Source organism: Bos javanicus, chromosome 15 (genome assembly GCF_032452875.1).
Source record: "Bos javanicus breed banteng chromosome 15, ARS-OSU_banteng_1.0, whole genome shotgun sequence".
NCBI classification, from domain to species: Eukaryota; Metazoa; Chordata; class Mammalia; order Artiodactyla; family Bovidae; genus Bos; species Bos javanicus.
Genome location: NC_083882.1, coordinates 42,234,111 through 42,260,453, shown reverse-complemented (window position 1 = coordinate 42,260,453; position 26,343 = coordinate 42,234,111). Strand labels below are relative to the sequence as shown.

Below are 26,343 nucleotides of genomic sequence, written 5' to 3'. Positions count from 1 at the left end.
TGTCTATCAAGCAGGCTGGTATGAAAGACTGCTTAAGTATAGCAGAGATAATCTGATCCTTGTATGTCAAAAGAGTAAGTTTAAATTTGTTTTGATAGACTTTAATCAAGGGGAAAGTGAACCCCCATTGGAAATAGTGCTTTAGGATATCAACTGGGAGAGCAGTATGAGGGACAGTCTAGAGAGAGGAACACCAATTAGATCCTTATTTCAGTATTTCACCTGGGACATAATTAAGCCTGGTCTAAGGGGCATTACAAAAGACAAATCATTAGGATGTGGTAACAGAGTAAATGCTGTGCTTCAGCAATGCATAAAAGAGGGCAGCTTCTGAATTGAAATTGGGAAACTGAATGAAAACCTAGATGGGTGTGGATCTAATGTATTTTTCTATATCTATTTATTTCAATGTTTAAATGCTTTTTAGGTGCAAGGTAATGCTAAAAATCCTTCAAGCTAGACTTCAGTAGTACATGAACTGAGAACTTCCAGGTATACAAGCTGGACTTAGAAAAGGCAGAGGAACCAGAGATAAATCACCAACATCTGTTGGATCAGAGGAAAAACAAGGGAATTCCAGGAAAACATCTACTTCTGCTTCATTGACTATATTAAAGCCTTTGACTATGTGGATCACAACAAACTGGAAAATTCTTAAAGAGATGGGAATACCAGACCACCTTACCTGTCTCCTGAGAACCTGTATGTGAATCAAGAAGCCACGGTTAGAACTGGACACAGAACAACTGACTGGTTCAAAATTAGGAAAGGAGTATGTCAGGGCTGTATATTGTCACTCTGCTTATTTAACTTATATGCAGAGTACATCATGTGAAATGCTGGGCTAGATGACTCACAAGCTGGAATCAAGATTTTTGAGAGAAATATCAACAACCTCAGATATGCAGATGATACCACTCTAATGGCAGAAAGTGAAGAGGAACTAAAGAGACTCTAGATAAGGGTGAAACAGGAGAATCAAAGAGCTGGCTTGAAACTCAACATTCAAAAAACTAAGATCATGACATCAGGTCCCATCACTTCATGGCAAATAGATAGGGAAAAAGTAGAAACAGTGACAGACTTTATTTTCTTGGGCTCCAAAATCACTGTGGATGGTGACTGTAGACATGAAATTAAAAGATGCTTGCTCCTTGAAAGAGAAGCTATGACAAACCTGTGCGTGCTAAGTCGCTTTGGTTGTGTTCGACTCTTTGCAACCCCATGGACTGTATAGCCTGCCGGGATCCTCTGGCCATGGGATTCTCCAGGCAAGAATACTCGAATGGATTGCCATGCCCTCTCCAGGGGATCTTCCCAAACCAGGGATTGAACCTAAGTCTCTTATATCCCCTGCATTGGCAGGCAGGTTCTCTACCACTAGTGCCACCTGGGAAGCCCAGACAGCATATTAGAGAATACAGACATCACTTTGCCAACAAAGGTCTGTATAATCAAAGTTATGGGTTTTCCAGTAGTCATGTATAGATGTGAGAGTTGGACCATAAAGAAGGCTGAGTGCCAAAGAACTGATGCTTTTCAACTGTGGTGCTGCAGAAGACTCTTGAGAGTCCCTTGGACAGCAAGGGGATCAAACCAACCAATCCTAAAGGAAATCAACCCTGAATATTCATTAGAAGGACTGATACTGAAGCTGAAGCTCCAATACTTTGGCCACCTGATGGGAAGAGCCGACTCACTGGAAAAGACCTTGACCCTGGGAAAGATTGAGAGCAGGAGAAGGGGTTGACAGAGGATGAGATGGTTGGATGGCATCACCGCTCAAAAGACATGAGCCTGTCTTCAAAAAAAAAAAAAAAGACATGAGCCTGAGAAAACTGCGGGAGACAGTGGGTAGGGAAGCCTGGCATGCTACAGTTCAAGGGGTCGCAAAGACACACAACTCAGTGACTGAACAACAACCAGGTGCTATGTACTGTGCCAGATCCAAAGGAGCTGGGGTCTCTGCCCTTGAGGAGCTTACAGTTTATATCTAAGGATGTGGACTTGGTTGTCAGTAGCAAAGAATATAACTGAATCCATAAAGGGTGACAGACAGGGTTTTGAAGGTTAGAGTTTAAAACTGAGGAGCAGAGGGCCACAAAGAACAGCGTTCTGGATGGAGGAGATGCAGAAGCAGCCAACGGAAGCCGTACTACGTTCACTCGATTGTTTTGCTACCTTCCTAGCAGTACAGTTACCAGAAGAAGGAGGGAGAAAGGCTTGCTGTTTGTCCTTATTAGACCACTTGTAGAATGGAGAATTCAGTTCTCTGTCCCCCTACTCTGAAAAACAAATTTACAGATAAAAGATCATCCAGGAAAGCCCCTGGAATATAGAAGAGACCAATATAAACAAAGGCTGAAGGAACTGGGGAGGTTTATCCTGGAGAACAAAAGGCTCAGTGAGAATTTGATTAGTGTGTTCAAGTCTTTGACTGAGAGAAAACAGACTTGTGTGGTGGAATTCCAGAGGGTACTGTCACTGAAATTAGTAGAAAACAGTAATAATTAGTAACAATGATAGTTAACTTTTATAGATATATACTTTTATGAGCCAGGCACTGTTCCAAGTATTTTACATATACTAACTCACTTAACTCTCAAGAGTCCTATGAAGTAGAACTTATTACTGTCATTTTCTTTTAAAAGATGAGGATACTGAGTAAAGAGAGGTTTAATAACTTGTCCAAAGTGACACAGTAAGGAGTAAAGCCAGGATTTAAACACAGGCAATTTGCTTCTAGAATCTGTGCTTTGCTGCTTTGGAGAGCCAGATTTTGCTAAGGAAAATTATGCAAAAGGAAAAATTACACAGTGATTAAAGCCATTTGTGTATCAAAAACCTTGTCTTTCTGAGGCAGTGAGTCCCACACAACTGCAGGTGTTCATGTTCAAGCTGGACTACCACTTGGCTAAATATGGTAAGTCTCGCTACGCAAAGTGCTATCCATGGTGAGCAGTAGTGACAACACCTGAGAGCTTGACAGAATCTCAAGCTTTTTCTCAAAACCACCGAACATCAAAGTTTAAGAAGCACTGCAGTACAGGATCTTCGTGCACCAGGGAGTAGTAATGCAGAGATTAGAGCATGGCTGTACTGCCAGACAGGCCTGAATGTCAATCTCCGCTAGACCAGTTTCTAGCCATGTCATTCATTTGTCTAAACCTCAAGTTGCTACATCTGCAATGAACCAATATTTGTATTCCCCTGGGATTGCTATGATTTAATGGGTTTATTAAAAGGGCTTCCCTGGTGGCTCAGATGATAAAGAATCCACCTGCAATGCAGGAGACCTGGGTTCGATCCCTGGTTTGGGAAGATCCCCTGGAGAAGGGCATGACAACTCACTCCAGTATTTGTGCTGGAGAATTCCCATGGAAACAGCAGCCTGGCAGGCTTACAGTCCATGGGGTCACAAAGAGCTGGACACGACTGGAGTGATTAAGCACAGAGCACAATGAGTTTATACATGTAAAGCACTCCTCACAATGCCTAATACTCTGTAAGTATTTAGTAAATATAAAATACTACTAGAAATAGGTAGCAGATATAAGACTGAATCAAATAACTACCTCCCAAGATCCCACTCAATCTGAAAACTCTATTTTTCTATGAACTAAGTATATCAGGGTATAAAAAAAAACAAAAACACAAAATATACAAAGGCAAGCAGCAGCCCTAACCTACCAATTACGCATTGAGTTTCCCAGTCTAGAGGGCACATGAAAAGGGATAACACTCTTACCTTCCTCATTAAGATGACTGCAATAAGAAAAAAGTATTACTTTCATTTTCTACCACAGAGACTAGTAAATACTATTTACTATTAAATGCTATTTTCAACTTTTAAAATACTTTAAAAAAATCACCATTTTGAAGAGGGAAAGGAATGAAAAACAGAAAATCAGATGTCTGTCTTTGAAAGATTAACTTAACAAAATACAGGAAAGATAAGCCTAAATGCTACCTATAATACAGATGTCTGTCTTTGAAAGATTAACTTAACAAAATACAGGAAAGATAAGCCTAAATGCTACCTATAATACTCAAACTTTGAAAGATTAACTTAACAAAATACAGGAAAGATAAGCCTAAATGCTACCTATAATACTCAAACTCATTTGGCATTTCATCAGTAACACTTGTACTGCCCAAGCCTAGAAAACCAAATAATCCTATTAAAGACAAACAGGAAAGAATAATTTAAAATACAATTTTACTACAACATAGTATTTGGAAACCAGCTGGTTAAGAATGGATCGGAAAATGCAATTGCAAATGGAGCAATAAAAATGAAGTTCTTGTTAAGCATATTCTTAACTTTAAGGTAAAAGATACTGTCAATACTGATTTGTGCTGTCTACCCTGTTTGACAATAAGACAGGATGTCAACATGTCTAGACCCACGTAAGCCTTTTTCCAGTGAGGCATTCACAAATTTAAATTATGGTCATGGCTGTCAAATGGCAACAGGTGGGTGCATTCACATGCCAAAAGCATTATGGAGAAGGAAAAGAAAGTCTAGATAGAACAATAATATATTAGGCCTGAGTAAACAAGCACCATCACAGAAAATGCTGGCTGACCTCACTTCCTTCTGGTAACTCAGTACATGCAATATGTGCACCAACTACTTGTCCATTCCAGAATGGACTGCCAAGTCCTGGAGCCAATATTTACAACAGTAATGCTCCAATTAGTCAGATACCTTTAAGAAAAACTGGAATGGTTTTACCAGATTCTTGGACCTAATTCCTTGCAGGGCTTTGATTGTCTAAGATCCTAAATGAGTATTACAAGAGGGTATTAACTATATACCTTGTCATTAAATGCAAGCGGGTTGAGTAGATTCATGGAAACTGGGTTGACAGAAACATGTGAATCACTTTAGTTTTTCTTTAATGTGGCACTCTAACAATGTCCTGAAACACAGAATAGTCCAAAAGCAGATCTGGGATATAATACCATCTGAGACAAAAAGTAATGTGATTTAAGAAGTCACAGAGACCATTAGCAAAAATATTACTGTGATATTCAGTAGTTTGCATGTTGGAAAAGAAGAGAAACATGGCATTTATGCACTGCATACCTTCCCATCCAAAGACTAGCCTGACAAGATGTTACAGATGCTGAGTTTTCATCAGCGTCTTCAGAGGTGGAGCTCTGTGCTAATACTCCTGCTGCTTGACTTGTGATGTCTTTATAAAGCTGGATAAACTGGTACAAATTCATGATCCGTGATGCTTCCACAATGCCACTGCTTTTGTTAATCTAAAAATACAAAGAAAATGAAAAAAAAAAAGTTGATAATCTTTGACTGATTTTTTCCCAAAAGGGGAACAATTATTTAGTCACCTAGGAAACAAAGATTGCAAATTACCTAAAAAGAGAGCAATAGTCTGAACAAATGAATAATGTCACTTCCTCTACGTTTGCAGGGTTCAAAACACACAATATTTTCTCATGTGATAGTCAAAATAACCTGTAGGGTTGATTAGGCATCAACTTATTTAGTAGTGGAGGTCAGGCAATTTTCCCAGACTTAAAAAATGAATTTTAGAGATAAATCCTTTTAATTTATTTAAAGAATTTCTTAAAGGTTTATTTGAATCCAACAACCACTTGCCATTCTACTATAACTGAAAGAGATTAGTTTCTTGAATATCTTAAGTTTTATTATATACCAACACTTACAAACTGAAGCAAGAAAACTATAATAAAATCTATTTTTAATTGCTAGGTAACCGCTTTACGTCTAGCTTATATTCTTTTTAAAATATTTATTTATTTATTTTATTTTTGGCTGTGCTGGGTCTTCATTGCTGCATGGGCTTTTCTCTACTTGTGGCGAGCAGGGGCTACTCTTGAGTTGCAGAGCGTGGGCTCTAGGGTGTGCAGGCTTCAGTAGCTGCAGCTTCCGGGCTCTAGAGAAGAGGCTCAGTAGTTGTGGTGCAACAGCTTAGATGCTTTGCAGCACATGGGACTGTCCCAGATCAGTGACCAAACCCATGTCTCCTGCACCGGCAGGCAGATTTTTTACCACGGAGCCACCAACAAAGCCCCTAGCTTACATTCTTAATGTGAGGAGGTATTGGGGGCAAGTGTGAGATAATAGGTAAGAAGAGACAATATTGTTTTCATCTGTCTTGGGAAGTATGTAGTATGGCATACATTCTCTCTTCAAATGAGCAAAGCCAGGATTGAGGGCATCATATTCTTGGATAAAGAACTTTAAATAATCAGAGACAGATTATAGAGATGTGAAAGACTTCCTGTCAACACAGGAGATACCACAGAAGACAGTGGGAACTATTAAATGCAATTGAAGTATGAAACCTATTAAGTGCATATCAAAGTATATGGGACAAAAAAAATCAGAAAGCATTTAGAAAGAAATGAAGAATAGAGGGAGAGATATAGAGTAGACCTTAAAATTGTAAATGAAAGTTTTTTAAAGTATTGCTGGAACTGGGGACATGAGAAAGTGAAGTGGTTTGATTATATTAAAAAACATGTTACAGCAACATTTCAATATTTTGAAGAATAACAGTTGTAATTAGCATTTATTATTAGTTGAGAAGACAGTAAGAGAAAAAAGTTGAGAGTCAAGTATGAATCAGACTCCATATTGTGAAAATGGAAGAACCATTTCTAATAGAAAATTGATTCAGTTTGGGGAAGGTTAAGAGTCTATCTGGAGATGCAAATGTGTAAGATTCTTTGTAATAGATTATACATGGGTAGAGAACAAATAGAATTACAGGTGATTGGAATTTAGGTGGGGAGAAGACTCTTGAGAGTCCCTTGGACTGCAAGGAGATCCAACCAGTCCATTCTGAAGGAGATCAGCCCTGGGATTTCTTTGGAGGGAATGATGCTGAAGCTGAAACTCCAGTACTTTGGCTACCTCATGCGAAGAGTTGACTCATTGGAAAAGACTCTGATGCTGGGAGGGATTGGGGGCAGGAGGAGAAGGGGACGACAGAGGATGAGATGGCTGGATGGCATCACTGACTTGATGGACGTGAGTCTGAGTGAACTCCAGGAGTTGGTGATGGACAGGGAGGCCTGGCGTGCTGCAATTCATGGGGTCGCAAAGAGTCAGACACGACTGAGCGACTGAACTGAACAAAAAAAGACTTTCAGAGCTGAGGAAACTGAGCCAGTCTTCCTTTGGAAATACACAGTTCATTAGAAATTAGGGGATAATTCACATAAATGTAGTATTTAATAGCAAAGTTTATCAAACTGCAATTTTTAAACTGAAGTATAGTTGATGTATAATTATAGGTATACAATTTAAAAATTCATAATTTTAAAGGTTATACTCCATTTATAGTTATTATAAAACTATTTATATTCCCTGTATTGTACAATATATCCTCATAGCTTATTTTACACCTTATAGTTAGTCTTGTTAATCCCCTAGCCTTATATAGCCCCTCTTCTTTTCCTCTCCCCACTGGCAACCAACAGTTTCTTTATATCCATGAGTCTACTTTTTTGTTATATTCACTACAAACTATAATTATTATAATCATAGGACTTACAAAACAAATGTTTACCAAGTGTCCATTATGTGGATGTTACAGGTACTATATAGGTACTACCGCTCTAGCACTAGTGACACGTGTATAAAAACCAGATAAAAATCCCTGCCCTCACGAAGATTCCTCTAGAGGTTGGAGAGACAAAATATACACAAGATGGAAATAAGTCTTATGAAGAATATTAAACGGAGGAGAGAAAATGCTGAAAGGTTGCAGGGAAGGCCTCACAGAGGTACCATTTAGGAACTAAAGCGGTCCAAGAATGAGTCATGTGGGTATCTGGGGAAAGAGCACTCCAGGCTAAGAGAATAGGAAGTGCAAAGGCAGATGTGAACCCGGCCAGTACCATAATGTCTTGATGACTGTAGCTTTGTAGTATCATCTGAAGTCAGGAAAGTTGATTCCTCCAGTTTCATTCTTCTTTCTCAAGATTGCTTTGGCTATTTGGGGTCTTTTGTGTTTCCATATGAATTGTGAAATTTTTTGTTCTAGTTCTGTGAAAAATGTCATTGGTAATTTGATAGGGATCACATTAATCTGTAGGCTGCCTTTGGTAGTATAGTCATTTTCACAATATTGATTCTTCCTACCCAGGAACATGGAATATTTCTCCACCTGTTTATGTCATCTTTGATTTCATTAGTGTCTTTTAATTTTCTGTGTACAGTTCTTTTGTTTCCTTAGGTAAGTTTATTCCTAGATATTTAATTCTTTTGTTGCAATGGTAAATGGGATTGATTCCATAATTTATCTTTCTGATTTTTCATTGTTAGTATATAGAAATGCAAGTGATTTCTGTGTATTGATTTTGTATCCTGCAACTTTGCTAAATTCACTGATTAGCTCTAGTAATTTTCTGATACTATCTTTAGAGTTTTCTATGTACAGTATCAGGTCATCTGCAAACAGTGAGAGCTTTGCTTCTTCTTTTTCAATCTGGGTTCCTTTTATTTCTTTTTCTTCTCTGATTGCTGTAGCTAGGACTTCCAGAACTATGTTGAATAACAGTGGTGAAAGTGGACACCCTTGTCTTGTTCAAGACAATATGGTACTGGCACAAAAACAGAAATACAGACCAATGGAACAAGATAGAAAGCCCAGAAATAAACCCATGCACCTATGGGTACCTTATTTTTGACAAAGGAGGCAAGAATATACAATGGGGCAAAAGCAGTCTCTTCAATAAATGGTGTTGGGGAAACTGGACAGCTACATGTAAAAGAATGAAATTAGAAGATTTCCTAACACCATAAACAAATATAAACTCAAAATGGATTAAAGACCTAAATGTAAGACCAGAAACTATAAAACTCTTTGAGGAAAACACAGGCAGAACACTTGATGACATAAATCAAAGCAAGATCCCCTATGACCCATCTCCTAGAGTAATGAAAATTAAAAAAAAAGTAAACACGTGGGACCTGAATAAACTTAAAAGCTTTTGCACAGCAAAGGAAACTATAAGCAAGGTGAAAAAACAACCCTCAGAATGGGAGAAAATAATAGCAAATCAAACAATTGACAAAGGATTAATTTCCAAAATATACAAGCAGCTCTCATACAACCCAGATACAATACATACAATACAAACAATCTCATACAAATACCAGAAAAACAAACAACCCAATCAAAAAGTGGGAAAAAGACCTAATCAGACATTTCTCCAAAGAACACATACATACATGTGCTAACAAACACACGAAAAGATCCTCAGCATCACTCATTATTAGAGAAATGCAAATCAAAACTATAATGAGATATCACCTCACACCGGTCAGAATGGCCATCATCAGAAAGTCTACAAACAATAAATGCTGGAGAGGGTACGGAGAAAAGGGAATGCTCTTGCACTGTTTGTGGGAATGTAAACTGATACAGCCACTATGGAAGATGGTATGGAGATTCCTTAAAAAACTAGGAATAAAACCACCATATGACTCAGCAATCCCACTCCTAGGCATATACCCTGAGGAAACCAAAATTGAAAAAGACACATGTATCCCATTGTTCACTGCAGCACTATTTACAATAGCTAGAACATGGAAGCAACCTAGATGTCCATCAACAGATGAATGGATAAAAAAATTGTGGTACATATACACAATGGAATATTACTCAGCCATAAAAGTAATGCCTTTGAGTCAGTTCTAATGAGGTGGATGAACCTAGAACGTATTATACAGAGTGAAGTAAGTCAGAAAGAGAAAGATAAATACCGTACTCTAACGCATATATACAGAATCTAGAAAAATGTTACTGAAGAATTTATTTACAGAGCAGCAAAGGAGACACAGACAAAGAGAATGGACTTATGGACATGGGGTAAGGGGAGAAGAGGGTGAGATGCATGGGAAGAGTAACATGGAAACTTACATCACCATATGTAAAATAGATAGCCAATGGGAATTTGCTGTATGGCTAAGAAACTCTAACAGGGGCTCTGGTTCAAAAGGGAGGGGATATATGGATACCTATGGCTGGCTGATTCATGTTGAGGTTTGACAGAAAACAAAAAAATTCTGAAAAGCAATTATCCTTCAATAAAAAAATAAATTAATTAGGAAAAAAAAAGAAGTGAACCTGGCAAGAAGCACAGGGTCCAGCAAGGAGCCCAGGGAGGCTGGAACGAAATGAGAGAGGGAAGACTGGTAGAAGATGAGGTTCGGGACTGAGGTGGGGCCAAATGTACAGGACTTGGCTGATCACAGTAATGCCTTTGGCTCTTATCTCAAGTACATGGCAAGTCACTGGAGGGTTTTGAGCCAAGGAATATTAAGACCTAATTTCACTTCAGATTATGAGTGGAATAGATTGGTTGTTGATCTGAGACTAGATAGAATGGGGACAAGGGCAGAGAAGCAAGGAGATGAGTTAGAAAGCAACTGGAATAATCCCAGTGAGAAACGATGGTTGTGAGGAATAAGGTGATAGTAGCAACAATGGTAAGACTTGGTCACATTCTGAATATATTTTTGAAGAGCAACCTAACAGGATTCCTTATGCACTGACCGTGGGGTGGGTATAAGAAAAAGAGAAGTCAAGATGACTCCAAGGTTTTGATCTAACAAGACAGATGAAAATAATATAATTCATGAAGCTTCTAAACAGCCACCTTAGACCATAATTTTAATTAGCTCATTAATTTTCTAATATTATTTCCACAAAATATTCCATTTAAACATTAGATTATTTTTTTTTTGTTTAAACTGGTGGAAGAGGGGTTTTATGTGATTTGTAGCTGATGGCAATTTAAATGACAGAGGAATGAACATTCTATATGAGGGAACTCAATGAGCAGAGGCATTGAGATGGAAAAGTTACAGCTGTACAGCCTTAAGGACTTCCCTGGTGGTTCAGACAGTAAAGCGTCTGTCTACAATGCAGGAGATCTGGGTTCGATCCCTGGGTCGGGAAGATTCCCTGGAGAAGGAAATGGCAACCCACTCCAGTACTCTTGCCTAGAAAATCCCATGGATGGAGGAGTCTGGTGCAGGCTACTGTCCACGGGGTCCCAAAGAGTCGGACGTGACTGAGCGACTTCACTTTCACTTTACAGCCTTAAATTAGTTAAACCCGGTGAGACTGTAGACTTCAAAAGGGGATAATGATAGAATAGACAGTTTGGAGCCATACTGCAGAAGGCCTCAAATGCCAGGTGAATGAGTTGGGATTATTTTTTTTAACATTTATTTAAATCGCTGGGTCTTCACTGCTGTGCACAAGCTTTCTCTAGTTGCAGCGAGTGGGGGCTGCTGTTTGCTGTGGTGCACAGGCTTCTCTCTGCGGCGGCTTCTCTTGTTGCAGAGCACTAGCTCTAGGGCACACGGGCTTCAGCAGTTGTGGTGCAAGGGCTCAGTAGTTGCAGCTGTAGAGCTCCAGAGCGCGGGCTCACAAGTTGTGGTGCACAGGCTTAGTTGCTCCGAGGCATGTGGGATCTTCTGGAATCAGGGAGCAAACCCGTGTCCCCTGCTTTGGCAGGCAGATTCTTAACCACTGGATCACCAGGGAAGCCTGAGTTGGGACTATTTTGAAGCCAAGGAGGAATTGTTGAGGAACTTTAAACAGAAAAGTGATCTGATGAGAGTTGTGCTTTAGAAAGGCTATTCTCATAGCATCACAAATTAGAATTAGGAGAGGAGTCTGAAGGTGCAGAGACTAATCACAGAATCTAAAGTAATCTAGATGAGAAGAAAGAGGGGCCTAAGTATTAGTTACAGTCTCCTGGAGAGCGTGAACTCTTTCTTACAAATAAACTCAAGTAAAACATAGTAGAGGTAAAACCAAAAAGATCAGCTGGATAGTTACTGTGGAAGAGAGAGCAAGAAAAGGAGAAAGAATGTATATTTTTTCAGAAATGACCTTTGTCACTAGTTTTTATAAATTTACCCATGTATCCTCTGAAGTAGACTTTCAAATAGTCCTGAAAGATTATGTGCAGTGTAAATTCACAGACAATGGGAATATGGCAGATACTTAATTTGAATAGACTTTACATGTTTTAAGCCCAGTTCTTCATTTCTTCTTTACCGTATTTCTTTGTAAAGTCAAAGGTTGCAGATTCCCAAAGTTCTTTTGGGGAGTATGCATATTTACAGCACTGTAAAAAAACCCCTAATGAATTTAATATAAATATAACCCCCAAAACAAACACAAAATGGAAAAATATGTGGTTGGTATGTAATTTTTGAGCCCAGGAGTCAAACTATAAACAATAAAATGTGACTGTGGATCAAGTTCTTTCAGCATGCATTCTGTTATTTCTAAAGGTGCAGAAATAATACATTCTTTCAGCATGTATTCTCTTTCTTCTCACCTAGATTACTTTAGATTCTGTGATTAGTACCTGCAACTTCAGACTCCCCTCCTAATTCTAATTTGTGATGATGCCATGAGAATAACCTTTCTAAAGCAACAGTTCTCATCAGATCACTTTTCTGTTTAAAATTCCTCAACAATTTGTAACATATTATATACTATTTAAAGTTACACTGCTACCCAAACTAGTATCATATTATCTACTTATGATGAATAATGTAAAAAATTTTTGAATGATGGTTCTCTGGCAGCTATTATTGCTATTGCTATTGCTAAGTCACTTGAGTCGTGTCCGACTCTGTAGTGTGCCATAGATGGCAGCCCACCAGGCTCCCCCGTCCCTGGGATTCTCCAGGCAAGAACACCGGAGTGGGTTGCCATTTCCTTCTCCAATGCATGAAAGTGAAAAGTGAAAGTGAAGTCGCTCAGTCTGTCCGACTCTCAGCGCAGCTATTATAGTCCTTTTTAAAATCTGGACTTAAAAGAAATCAATAAGCAAATGTTCAGTGTGGATAGACCCAGTTGAATGGTATTAATGATACTGTGTATTTTCTCTAAACCAACTGTAAACTTGAACAGGTGCCATTCAATTTCAGTCAAGTGTGGAATTAAGATCTTGGTCTTTGCTAATCTAATCCTCTTAAAAGTTCTTTTATTACTTAAATAGATTAGACCTTCAAATTTGATCAACTAAACAGAATCAATCCTACTACACTTACAGCTTAGTAGAGGCAATAAACCTATTGGGGAAATGTGGCATATTATTTGGGTAACATCCAGGATCCACGATACAAAAGAAAAAAGATCTCCTTTACAGGAGATTCTTTCTATAGGAATTCTTTATAGATTGATCAGGAGTTGAATTAAGGACATTCATGATTGCCCAACTTATTGTTTATAGGAATATGGATGATTTTATTGTATTTTAGAGCAGCGGCTGGGATAGGAGGAAGCTTAATAATATTCATTTCTTCATCTTCACCAAAAGTTCACTGGCCTCAAAAAGGTTAAGAACCACCTATTCTAATCTATCCATTAGTGGATAAGGCTTCCTGATACTCTATGATTGCTGCCATCACAGTTTTTCACACAGTTGATATACTCATTTATCTTAAATTTAAAGATGAGTTAAGAGACACAGTGTGTCTCTTAATTGATGGTGAAAATCCCTTAATTAACTAAAAATAACTTTAAAAAAAAACCACCCAAACCCACAATCCATTGTAAAACTAAAAATTACTTTTAACCCCCCAACCAAACCAAAAAACCAACCCTTTCTAATGGATTTTATAAATTATCATTTAACAAATAAAACCTAGTGTTTTTTAAAAGAAATGATCTCATAAGATACTTTAATTTTTAAGAAGTCATTTTAGAGCTATGTAGGGCATCACTTTAGGATTCCACAGTCAGTTAAAATCCAAAAAGAGAGGTACACAATAAAGATCAGAGTTTACTACTGCCTTCCTTCGGTATAAAAATTTCTGACATGTGGCAATTATATAACCAGTGAAATTTAGTTAACCTGGAAGAGCCATCAAAATCATTTTACATAGTTTTACAAATAAATATTAATAAAAACCAAATTATAAATATTTACTTCTGCTATATTATAGTATACTAATAAATATGGTTCTAACCACCAAAATAGTTTAAGCTCAGAGCTGGAAGTCTCTATCACTCTTACCTTGGTACAGACCACTCGTACAACCACTTTCCAAAAGGCAGAGGAATCAGACCCAGGTTGTACCTCAAAGAGAAGATGTTTTTCCTGGCCAGAAGCCACTTTAGCAGTTCTGAAAAGAGGCAAACGCATTCATTAATTTTATGAAAAGTCATATAAAATAATGGAGCTATGAGCCCAGATTCAAGAAGGTTTAAGGCAGAGGAGGAAATGTGAAGAAAACACAGAAAGGCAAGTAACAGTAACGGTGATTCTAATAGTTAGATTCTTAAAATACAGGGATAGAAAATGTTTTGACTATACACATACAATTTAATTTCCAAAGTGGACAGCATAGTGGAATGATGTTTATAAATCTATTTTTTTCAGATCTATATCTCAATGGTCTTTAAATTTCTAATAAAAACATTTAGGAAAAATTGTGTACAAAGAATCAGGTACTTCAAGAAAAAATTTAGCTGGTTTCATTTATCCCAGTTTTGACTACCGCCTCAGATATATATATAATGTGAAAAAATCTTGCTCTTAGTTGAGTCTTTCCTTAAGGAACAACACATATTTTTAGAGATAATTCGAAACTGGATAAAGCAAATGATTTTGAGACACAGAACTTCACTCTCTTCCCCTAGCAGAGTCATTCTAATTTACAAAGAAAGAGAATACTAACATAAGAATATAACACTTTTTAGGATAACTCAATATTGTGCATGTGTCAATTTAAATCAGTTCAAAGACATAATTAAGTATTGCAGCTCCTTTTTTATTTTTTAAATAATTATTCACATTTCTCTCTGAACACCAGTGGGGATATCACATTCAGAAGTAAGTAACTTTCAGCTAGATAAATTGAGGCCATTGAAAATTAAGCAACTAGCCCTAGGTAACAAAATCAGCCAGTTAAACTAGTACTGCCGGTTGTCAGTTCCATTTTCTAGCTATCCAGTCATGCTTCTTTTATGTAAGCTTAACTATATAACTCTCAGACAGCACTGAATTTGTGAAATGTCCAACTCTGGTCCAAGGGAATTGGTTTTAAGAAGCAAATATAGTCAGAAACATTCTGTGCTAAATAAATAAAAGGGAGACACACTATACCACCGTCTCTGTATTACACAGTAAGCTTAGCTTGTGGATGCTTTCATGGGACACACTTTATCCAGTGTCTTTAAACCAAAAAACAAAATTTCAAAGGACAGACTAGATTTTTTTGTACATAAGTTCTAAGACTTTAAGGGATGGCAAATGTCATTGATTACTGGTTAGAAAGTTGAAACAATAAACTTTACAAAAAAGTATTTCACTTTTATGATACTATTAAATTCACAATCCAATTTTATTTTCTAGGAATGTGTTCTCAAAAGTAATGCCTCAAATGCTACCATTTGTATGATCTTAAAAAAAAGAACAACAACAAAAAGAACAAAATAAAATGCTGGAGTTTTAAAAACCATGACTACATTTTTATTATAAAAGATCAGACAATAAATACAGTGTAAAATCCCCCTTATCTGCCCACTTCTCCATCAGCTCCCCAGAGACCCAATGTGTATCCTTCCAGTTCATCTTCTATGCATTTACATACAGGATCCATCCCTATATCCATACAGGGTTCTTTTTTTTTTGGCTTGTTTTTAATGAGTGAAATCCAATGTTTTTAAAAGAAATGCTCTTCTAATATAACTTTTAAGAGTTAAGAATGCTTTATTCTTCATGACTGGCTGATGACAGGATGCTCCAGCCATGTCCATAAAAGATATAGCTGTAACAAAACTTAAGGAGTACATTCACGTATTTTACCCTTAACTGTCAATGGTGACTATAATATAAATTGATATATACTAAATGGTCCCAAACCGCTAGGTGATTTTGTTTGGCCTTTTCCAGGTTTAAGGAGAGGTAATGTGGGATAGTGGGAAGAACTTTAGATTTAGGGAAAGCTGGTTGATTTAGGGAAATCAGTAATTACTTTAGGCCTCAGTTAAAACATCTGTCAGCAGAGTGCCCTGCACATACTCTGTGTTCAGCGAATGTTAGCTAAGTTGAATAGACTAAAGAGAGAACCTTTAAAAGGTTTAAAAGGCAATGCCAGTAAGTTATAACTATACCCTCAGGGAGATAGAAGGTACATATATAAAGAGTCAGATATAAGTGCTGCTAGAGGAAGACTTAATAGAAGTGACATCTGCTCTCCTGTCACTAGGGAGAATACACACAAAAAAATGGAGTATTTTAAAAGTATAACAATCTGGGGTCTTTCAGGGACAAAGAGCCCTGTGTATTTTAATATCTTCTATACAGATCACTGCACCCCACTCCAGTACTCTTGCGTGGAAAATCCCATGGACGGAGGAGCCTGGAAGGCTGCGGTCCATGGGGTCACTGAGGGTTGGACATGACTGAAGTGACTTAGCAGCAGCATACAGATCACTATAAAAATTGATTTAATAAAGAATAATTCACAAAGAGAAGGCTAAGTTCTATTAGGTGTGCTCTTTAAGGAGGCAGAGAAGTTTATATTCCATCTTAGAAATCAATTCAAGAATTAAGTAAAGATTTAAAGAAAGTGAAAGTTGTTCAGTTGTGTCCAACTCTTTGTGACCCCATGGAATATACAGTTCATGGAATTCTCTAGGCCAGAATACTGGAGTGGGTAGCCTTACCTTTCTCCAGGGGATCTTCCCAACCCAGCGATTGAACCCAGGTCTCCTGCATTGCAGGCAGATTCTTTACCAGCTGAGCCACAAGGGAAGCCCCAAGAAAACTGGAGTGGGTAGCCTATCCCTTCTCCAGGGGATCTTCCCGACCCAGGAATTGAACCAGGGTCTCCTGCATGCAGGTGGATTCTTTTACCAACTGAGCTATCAGGGAAGTCCATCAAAGATTAAAAGATGACCAGAGATTTAAAGATGATAGCTAATTAGAAAATATTTATAAACAAAACATCTTATTCTTCAGTGATGAAAAACGAATTACTACCATATAGGCATGTATCTGGCAGAATAATGGTTCAGTGGACAAACACAGATTTATTATCTAGATGAACTGGTTGATTGTCAGAAACCTGAAGTGCCCTTTGACTATCCGAGGTGCCTTTCTCTAGGTGACTAATTGGTATATTCTCTTCTGTTATGCACCTTCTTCAGTGCTTTCAAACAAAGGTCAATTTATATGCCTATGATCAAAATTCAATTTTAAGTTCTTTCCATTTGTTTAGTCCATTTCAAAATATGACATATTTTGAAATAGTCACATAGAAAGTCTTAAGGTATTCAATAAATACTTGCTACCCACTGCTGCTGAAAACATTAAGTCTTACCAATCAACACTTCTGGTTATTTCCCAGACAGTCACAACATTGGAGCATATGTTAGGGAGGAAAAATAAAATGAAAAAGAGCAAGTCTTACACATCATTAAGTTCTGCTACTCTTCCAAGAAATTCTTCATAAGTTAAGGAGCCACTTTCTCGAACCAACATGACATGTTTTGCTACTTTTTCTGGTAACTTGTTAAGAACCAACTGTGTCTGATCCGAAATTTGCTGTCCCATGATGAGATGATGTCTTATGAAATCCAAAGAGTGTTGCTTCACATAGTTTCTGTCAAATATACATAAAAGTTACTTTTATGTGCAATATAAAAATGGCAATATACCCATCCCTTCAAGAAAATAAAAACAAGAATACTTTAAAGTGAAATCTCAATAAACTTGCATGAACCTAAGGTGGAATTTAAACAACTATAAAGATCTACAGTTTTATTTTTCTAAAGATCATATAGTTAAATAAGAAAACAGGATTCATTTATCTTATTGGGAGGGTGCATTTCTATAATTTTGCCTACTTGGCAACCATTACACACACACAGGCATTTAATTGACTGTATTTAATGGGAAGCTTATTTACCTCATATAATTTTCCTAAAAACATTTCCTGACTGCTCACCACGTCAGGCTTCAAACTAAGGGCTTTCTTATACTATCTCATCTATTTTTTCCAATAACCCTAAGAAGTGGGCATTATTATAGCCCTAGTTGACAGATGAGGAAATAGAATTGAGTGACTTATCTAAAGTTAAACAGTTGGTAAATGGTTGAAGTGAACTTTAAACTCATGTTTTTTAGACTCTTGTGCTTATATTCCTCAGTTCAGTTCAGTTCAGTTTAGTTGCTCAGTCGTGTCCGACTCTGTGACCCCCATGGACTGAGGCATGCCAGGCCTCCTTGTCCATCACCAACTCCGGGAGTTTACCCAAACTCATGTCCATTGAGTCGGTGATGCCATCCAACCATCTCATCCTCTGTCATCCCCTTCTCCTCCCACCTTCAATTTTTCCCAGCATCAGGGTCTTTTCAAATGAGTCAGTTTTTTGCATCAGGTGGCCAAAGTATTGGAGTTTCAGTTTCAGGATCAGGACTGATCTCTTTTAGGATGGACTGATTGGATCTCCGTGCAGTCCAAGGGACTCTCAAAAGTTCTCCAACACCACAGTTCAAAAGCATCAGTTCTTTGGCGCTCAGCCTTCTTCACAGTCCAACTCTCACATCCATATATGACTACTAGAAAAACCATAGCCTTGACTAGACAAACCTTTGTTGGCAAAGTAACGTCTCTGCTTTTCAATATGCTGTCTAGGTTGGTCATAACTTTCCTTCCAAGGTTATATTCTTAAACACTATAATATTCTATGATGTATAATCATGATATAATAGGTCAGCTAAAATTTTTATTGTAGAATTACTATATTTATAAATGTGCAATTCTAATTGTAAAATATATGTAAATTTAACAGATTTTTCAGCTAACTGAACTCTCTTACATTTTCTGCTTAGGAAAAAAAAGATAGTGCTTTTGCTTTTTAACTCCTCTAGGTATTTTAAACTTAGAATTTATGTAACTTGTTTTCTAAATATAAAGGTGATATTTTAGTTAAAAGGCTAGATCACTAATAACCTACTATCAATGGAGATCAATAAGTTACTGAATTGGCTTAAAATTTGATCACAAAAATTTATTTAGTAATCATTTAAATCTTTAAAGATTCTATGTATCATGGCTAGAGAAGAGCTGGATATGTTTATTCTAGATAGTTTTCTTTCCTTTGGTTAAAACAGAAAGATAAACTTTTAGTATTTATCTATACTGATATGTTATATAACTGAATAAAGAAATCCAATTCAATATATATACCACTACTAATAACAGGAAAATCAACTAATATTTGTTGACCACTTCTATTGTGTTACAATCTTCTAGGCACTTTACATGTATTCATAAATTTAGTCATTTAAATCTTCGTAATAACCATTTTACAGATGAAGAAACAAGATAGTTAAGGAAAAAGCACAGAGAGGTTAAAGTAACAAAGTCACAAAGCAAATAAGAGTTTTTTAAAAAATAAAGTTGGAAAGAGAAAAAAGCATTAGAATAAAAAAAAATCTAATTCCCCCTCCTCCAAGAAATTCCATTTTATTTACCCATCAAAGACTATCATTTTACCTCACCTGAATTAATACTCATAGCATATAAAGCAGGTAAAATAGTAACAATTTATAGCAAAAGTTTTGTCAGGAAATCTGCTTTAACATTTAATAAAAAAAAGTTAAAACTAAAATATTAACTATCTAACTTTAAAACATAAAATCATTTACAGTAAGAGTTCTCAGTAACCATAAATATGCAAATTTTGTCTTTAGGTATCCAAATCTATTATATTTGAGGCTTATTCTTTTAGTCACTTTAAATATAGGAAAAGTACAACTGTTCTAAAAAGATAAACTCGACAATTACTGTTTTGAATCTGAGCCTACTTGGCAATGATAAGTATGTATTACAGAGATAAATGAAAGGAAGTTGTTGAGGAAGATCCAAGGCACTAAAAAAAAAATCTCTGAAGGCAAAATTACATATTTTAAATATAGCCAAGTGCATTCATAACAACTGTATTCAAAGAGAAACAAAGATTTTGGCCTAGAGGAGATCTCGAGAGTATTCAACATTAGTGACTCCTGGATTTCACAGACTAGTCAAGTCTCAAAGCCCCGTGGTGCTGCACATTTGTTTCGACAGTGTCCAACAATAAACAAACAAACAAAAAATCCCTAAACTGTAACAAAAAACTTAAGAACTTACAACCTAAGAACTAGAAGGATATATTAATAATACTAGAATAAAAGCCCTTCCTAAGAAGGTAGTAATTTCACACTGACATACCACTACATACACTAACACTACTGTTCTTATTTGGAGCCAAAGGTCGTACACCAGTGCTAGGGAGCCACTGTTACACAGCCTTTGAAAAATTAAATTCAATAAGCACCATACCCCCTGCACTGTGCCATGTTCTGGGGTTTCAAAAGTCAGTGCAAGAAATGTGGTTCTTGCCGTCATGGAGCATCAGATACAATGGGGAAGAGACAGCAATTGCATAATAAATACTTAACTACAAAATGACAGGGCTTCCCTCATAGCTCAGTTGGTAAAGAATCTGCCTACAATGCAGGAGACCCTGGTTCGATTTCTGGGTCAGGAAGATCCCCTGGAGAAGGCATAGGCTACCCACTCCAGTATTCTTGGGCTTCTCTTGTGGTTCAGCTGGTAAAGAATCTGCCTACAATGTGGGAGACCTGGTTTGCTCTCTGGGTTGGGAAGATCCCCTGGAGAAGGGAATCACCACTCCAGTATTCTGGCCTGGAGAATTTCACAGACTGTATAGTTCATGGGGTCGCAAAGAGTCAGACAGACTGAGCAACTTTCACTTTCACCAAAGTGCTAAGCCAAACAAGTATAGGGTATTGAAAGCCTAAAGCCTATAAAACGGGGACTTGACCTAGCCTTGTCAGAGAAGTCCTTGGGCAAACATTTGATCTGCCATCAGTCAGAGTTACCCAGAGAAGAGGACAGGGGCATGGCAAGGGGAGGACAGTCCAGGCAGAGGCTACAGAAAGTGCCTAACACAGGGAGGAGTATGGTAACTTTGAGGTAATTAAAAAAAAAAACTCAAGTGTGACTAAAACCTAGACAGAGGACAGGGAGACTGCCACCAAGAGATGGGATGTTTACCAATTTTGTTGATGACAAAGACAAGACTCCAGGCCTGCTCAATCCTCGGATGACTAAAACAGGAATGAATAATATCCACAGAATACCAGGATCAAGACTGAAAGTGGATACTTATTTTCTGAAACTGAATAAATTACATCAAATATGACTAACTTGTTCAGGATCTAACCTAAATATGTTTTAAAATGCACATAAAGCACATAGGTAACATATGCTTAAAAGTAATTAAAATATAAATGGTCTGAAGGTGCTAGTCAAATACGGATAAGAAAGATGCTAAAATAATCCTAAATTCTTGCTAGAAGCAGATGTCCAGAGCAAGGGCCTAAAATTCCACTATGCTCTGTAATGGTTCCAACACACTGAAATTTGGACAGGGAGGCCTGGTGTACTCCGATTCATGGGGTCGAAAAGAGTCAGACAAAACTGAGTGGCTGAACTGAACTGAACTGAACTGAAGCAGTCACACTTACTGTTTTAACTAATTAATCAATTAACTTGACTGCATCGGATCTCAGCTGCAGCACTCAGGATCTTTGATTTTCACTGTGGCATGTGGGATCTTTAGTTGCGGCCTGAAGACTCTCAGCTGTGGCATGTGGGATCTAGTTCCCCAAAACAGCGATTGAACCCAAGCCCCCTGCACTGGCAACAGAGTCTTAGCCACTGGACCACCAGGGAAGTCCTCCCAGCAGCCACACATTTAAAGAGCACAGTCATTTGAACATATATGGGAAAGCACACAACATGTTACAGATCTAGAGAAGGAAATAAAGCAATTTATTTCAGATAATCATGGTTCAGTAACAACACGACAGGTTTGTTTAAACTCTTGAAGAGCTTTCATATGGAAGAGTAAGTAACATTTATTTTATATAGTTACACACACCAGAATGGCCAGTATAAATTAGGCTGATTTCAGGTCACTATTAGAATTTTCTATCATCCACAATCATCTGGAAGGGTTAAGGGCAATCATCTAGAAGGGTTAAAAGCATGTGTGCCTGCTTTCATTGGAAAGGTGGATGTGCTTAAGCAAAAATAAGTTCATCTAATTAGTGTTTTAGAGAAAATTCTTGCTTGAATGAGAAGTGGAGAAGATGTTCTCTAACCTAGTATTTCACTCTCAAAGTGAAAACTTAAATTCTCTCTAGCATTCCTATATTGATTTAATAAAAATGCAATAAAATATTCTACTCAACCAGACTGAAAACTTTACATTATACCTACAATTCTTAACAAATAAAAAAATTAAACTTTTGAAATATATGGTCTTAAGATTTCATGTACAACATTAATGATAATTTAATCAATATGCCCACCAAACAAATAATAAAGAGATCTGGTTGCTTGTTTAATGAATTAGAAAATGGTGCCTTCTAAGAGGTAGAATTGTGGGAGGGAGGTTCCAGAGGGAGGGGACATATGTATACCTATGGTTGATTAATGAAGATGCATGGAAGAAGCCAACACAAAAGTGTAAAGCAATTATCTTTCAATTAAAAATAAATTTGAAAGTAAAATTAAATTAAAGAGGTTAAATTGTCATTATATGCAGATTTCATTATATTATATATAGAAAACCCTGAAGATTCCACACAAAAACCACTAGTTCTGATAAACAAATTTAGCAAGGTAGTAGGATATAAGATTAGCACACAGAAATATGTTTTAAAATTGCAGCCCTACTCCCTCCAAAAACAAAAACAAAAACCTTAAACCTGACCAAGGAGCTGAAAAACTTATATGCTCTCAGAACTATAAAGCACTGATAAAAGAAACTAAAAATACATGTATATTTATGGCTGAGTCCCTTCACTGTAAACTACCACAACATTGTTAATCAGCTATACCCCAATACAAAATAAAAAACTATGAAGTTTAAAAAAAAACACTTTGAAACAAATTAACATTTACTCAACAAATTTTATGATTTCATTTAGAAAATTCTGATATGACACATTAGCTGCTGCTGCTGCTAAATCGCTTCAGTCATGTCCGACCCTGTGTGACCCCATAGACAGCAGCCTACCAGGATCCTCTGTCCCTGGGATTCTCCAGGCAAGAACACTGGAGCGGGTTGCCATTTCCTTCTTGGCACATTAGCAATCACATATATTTACTCATAAAAGTTTAATTCATTAAAATTATTCCATACAAATACATGCATATATATATAAATCATAGACATATGACCTTGATTAATAAATGTTTGCTAATATATTTAGCAAAAAAAAAAAAAAAAAGAACTACCATATGATCCAGCAATTATACTCCTGGGTATGCTGCTGCTGCTGCTGCTGCAAGTCACTTCAGTCGTGTCCGACTCTGTGCGACCCCATAGACGGCAGCCCACTAGGCTCCCCCGTCCCTGGGATTCTCCAGGCAAGAACACTGGAGTGGGTTGCCATTTCCTTCTCCAATGCATGAAAGTGAAAAGTGAAACTGAAGTCACTCAGTCGTGTCTGACTCTTAGTGACCCCACGGACTGCAGCCTACCAGGCTCCTCCATCCATGGAATTTTCCAGGCAAGAGTACTGGAGCCGGGTGCCATTGCCTTCTCTGACTCCTGGGTATATATCCCCCTAAAAAAGAAAATGCTAATTTGGAAAGGTACATACACCCTCTATGCTCACAGCAGCATTATTTACAACTGCCAAGATATGAAAGCAACTTAAGTGTCCATCAGCAGATGAATGAGTAAAGAAGTGGTATGTAGATATACAATGGAACACTACTCAGCCATGAAAAGGAATGAAACCTTGCCATTTGCAGCAACATGCATAGACTTGGAGGGTGTTATGCTTAGTGAAATTAGTCAGAGAAAGACAAATACTGTATGGTATCATGTATATGTAGAACTAGAAAATAAAACTAGTGACTATAAAAGAAACAGACTCATAGACAACAAACTGGTGGTTACCAGTGGGGAGAGGGAAAGAGGGAGGGGCAAGATAGGGATACAGGATTAAATATACAAACTATTGTGTATAAAATAGATAAGCTACAAGGATATACTGTACAACACAGGGAATACAGCCAATATTTTTATCCCCCCCCAAAAGAAAATGGTCCATTTTGTTTCTGTACTGTTTTGAAATTGGTGTCCTAACTTTGAAGAAAATTTAAAATGTGAAGCAGCATATTAACTCATCTTGTAATTGTACTTGGTATCAGGAAACCTGACTATTAACTCCTCAGATTAAAAGGGAAAACTATCTAGAGACTACGGAAAGAGCATGGAACAGTGCCTCTCAACCTGCTTCAGTGGAGAAGGCCCCCGATTCACAGTTCATTTTGAATACCATAAAATGACAAATATCTGAGTCCATCTGAGAATAAAAATATGGCTCTGCAATCTAGATGCAATAAAATCACAATCAAGGGTGCATGCATGTTCACAAAACAATCTGCTGAGGCCACCCTCTCGTCACCCCCCACAGGTTTTTCAATGTCCCTCTTTGGTGACTCGGCACATTCTTCTATCACAGCACACATCATCAGTTAGGTCACTTGACCATCCCCCTCTGTGAGCTTCTTGAGGGTAGCAGCTGTGTTCTCTTTTCTGGCAGATACATAAGCACACAATAAATGTTTACCAATGGATACAGAAAATACTGTTGACAGTTTGGGGTTTTTTATTATTCACTTAGTATTTTTTTTGACTTTTGTTAACTTGTTCAGTCATCTACTAGTTGGGAGAGAAGCTGACATTAAAAAAACACAGGGAAGAAAAAATATAAAATTTATTGTTAATGTTTAGGTGAATTGAGAAGTATTCATTATTTGGTATGAGCAAAATACTTCCTGTGGATCATGAAACAGCAGTATTGAACAGGAACTAAATTTGTGAACCACTGGCATACAATTTAGCAAAAGATAAATCTCTCGTCAAGACTTAAAGAACTGACCGCTCTCATATTATTGTACCCCTATAATTTAGTCCTTTCAAGCAGGATAACAATGTGCTTTCAAAAAACATTTGAAGGATTTTCTAAATAAAGAATAACTGTTATTTTGAAACTCATAATATCAAGGATTCCAAAAATGCCACATTCCCTAGTGGGTGGTAACTCATACACTTGATCACTTCTTTTTCTAACAAAATGAACTTTTGTAGTTCAAATATTCTTTATAAAGATACAAAAATCACATCATGGGTAACTGGAAAAAAAAAAAAAACCTTCATGAAAATTTAAACCATATCCATTCATAAAAGGATTAAACAAAGATGAAAAGCCTAGACGTGTAACAAGATGACTAGTTCACAAATACTGAAGTATTTAGAAAACGTCTCTGAAACCTCTTCTCCGTGAAATTTTGTACCAAGTTCTTTACTTAAAAAAGAGATATTTATAGTTGAAACTATTTTCACTGTTATTTAGCATCAGTGATGCTAAAAGCACTAAAAACTAAGGTTCCTAAAGATACTATTTATTACTCATTATACTCAAACTCTAGATCATAAACAGATTATCAGCTGTCCTGCAAGACAAGAAATTAAGAGCAGTTATAAAAGACCATACTGAAACAAAGAGACTGGTCAGAGACACTATAGAGTCTGGAATGCCTGTTACAGACTCAAAGATCTTAATCAGACAAAAATTTTATACAAAGAAAAACTACAAAAGGATAGTACTTGGAGACTGAAAGCGTGGATTTCTGGTATCACTAGGGTGTTTACTAGTACATTTCATATCTGGAAAAATGCACTAACTAGACTTTGGACCTTCTCTGCCTTTTGGAGAAGAGAAAGAGAAAGGAAGTGTGGCAAGTGTTTCAATACGAACTAAGAAGGCACAGGTGGTAACACACACCAAATATAAAATGCACTTAAACCAAATGACAAAGAACATATTTTGGAAACATACAATCATATTCTGAGGAAAATATTTAGAAGCTGCAGCCAGGCAGCATCAGAGGAAAGGAGAAATATTCATACTATTTTTTGTGTTCTGAATTCAGAAAGCATCGCTTCTTAGAGGGGAGATGCTTTCCAACACAGAGGAGGCTAATTCAGGATTGTTGGTCCGGGGCCCCTCACGTTCCAGATGAAATTCGGAAAGGATGGAGGTCATGTTTTAGCAAGAAGAATGGGCGAGGAAAGATGCAAAAGAATCACTCCATATAGAAGATCTAAGAATGACAAACCATAGGAAGTGTCACGGCCGCTTTATAAATACGCCAGAGACAAGAACGGAATCATTCGGCACCGTGAAAACAGGCCAGGG

At 37.2% G+C, this 26,343-nt stretch overlaps 1 protein-coding gene across 2 annotated transcripts in view; it reads right to left on the bottom strand.

Moving 5' to 3' along the window:
• Window positions 1–26,343, bottom strand: part of RNF141 (ring finger protein 141) — a 36,993-nt gene that overhangs the window by 9,541 nt on the left and 1,109 nt on the right. For both annotated transcript variants that reach the window (XM_061440814.1, XM_061440815.1), the window contains exons 2-4: window positions 17,459–17,650; window positions 14,056–14,164; window positions 5,093–5,274 (exon numbers count right to left, since the gene is read on the bottom strand). In XM_061440814.1, coding sequence (XP_061296798.1) covers window positions 5,093–5,274; window positions 14,056–14,164; window positions 17,459–17,601 — 434 coding nt within the window. In that variant the 5' untranslated portion in view covers window positions 17,602–17,650. The remainder of the gene's footprint in view (window positions 1–5,092; window positions 5,275–14,055; window positions 14,165–17,458; window positions 17,651–26,343) is intronic.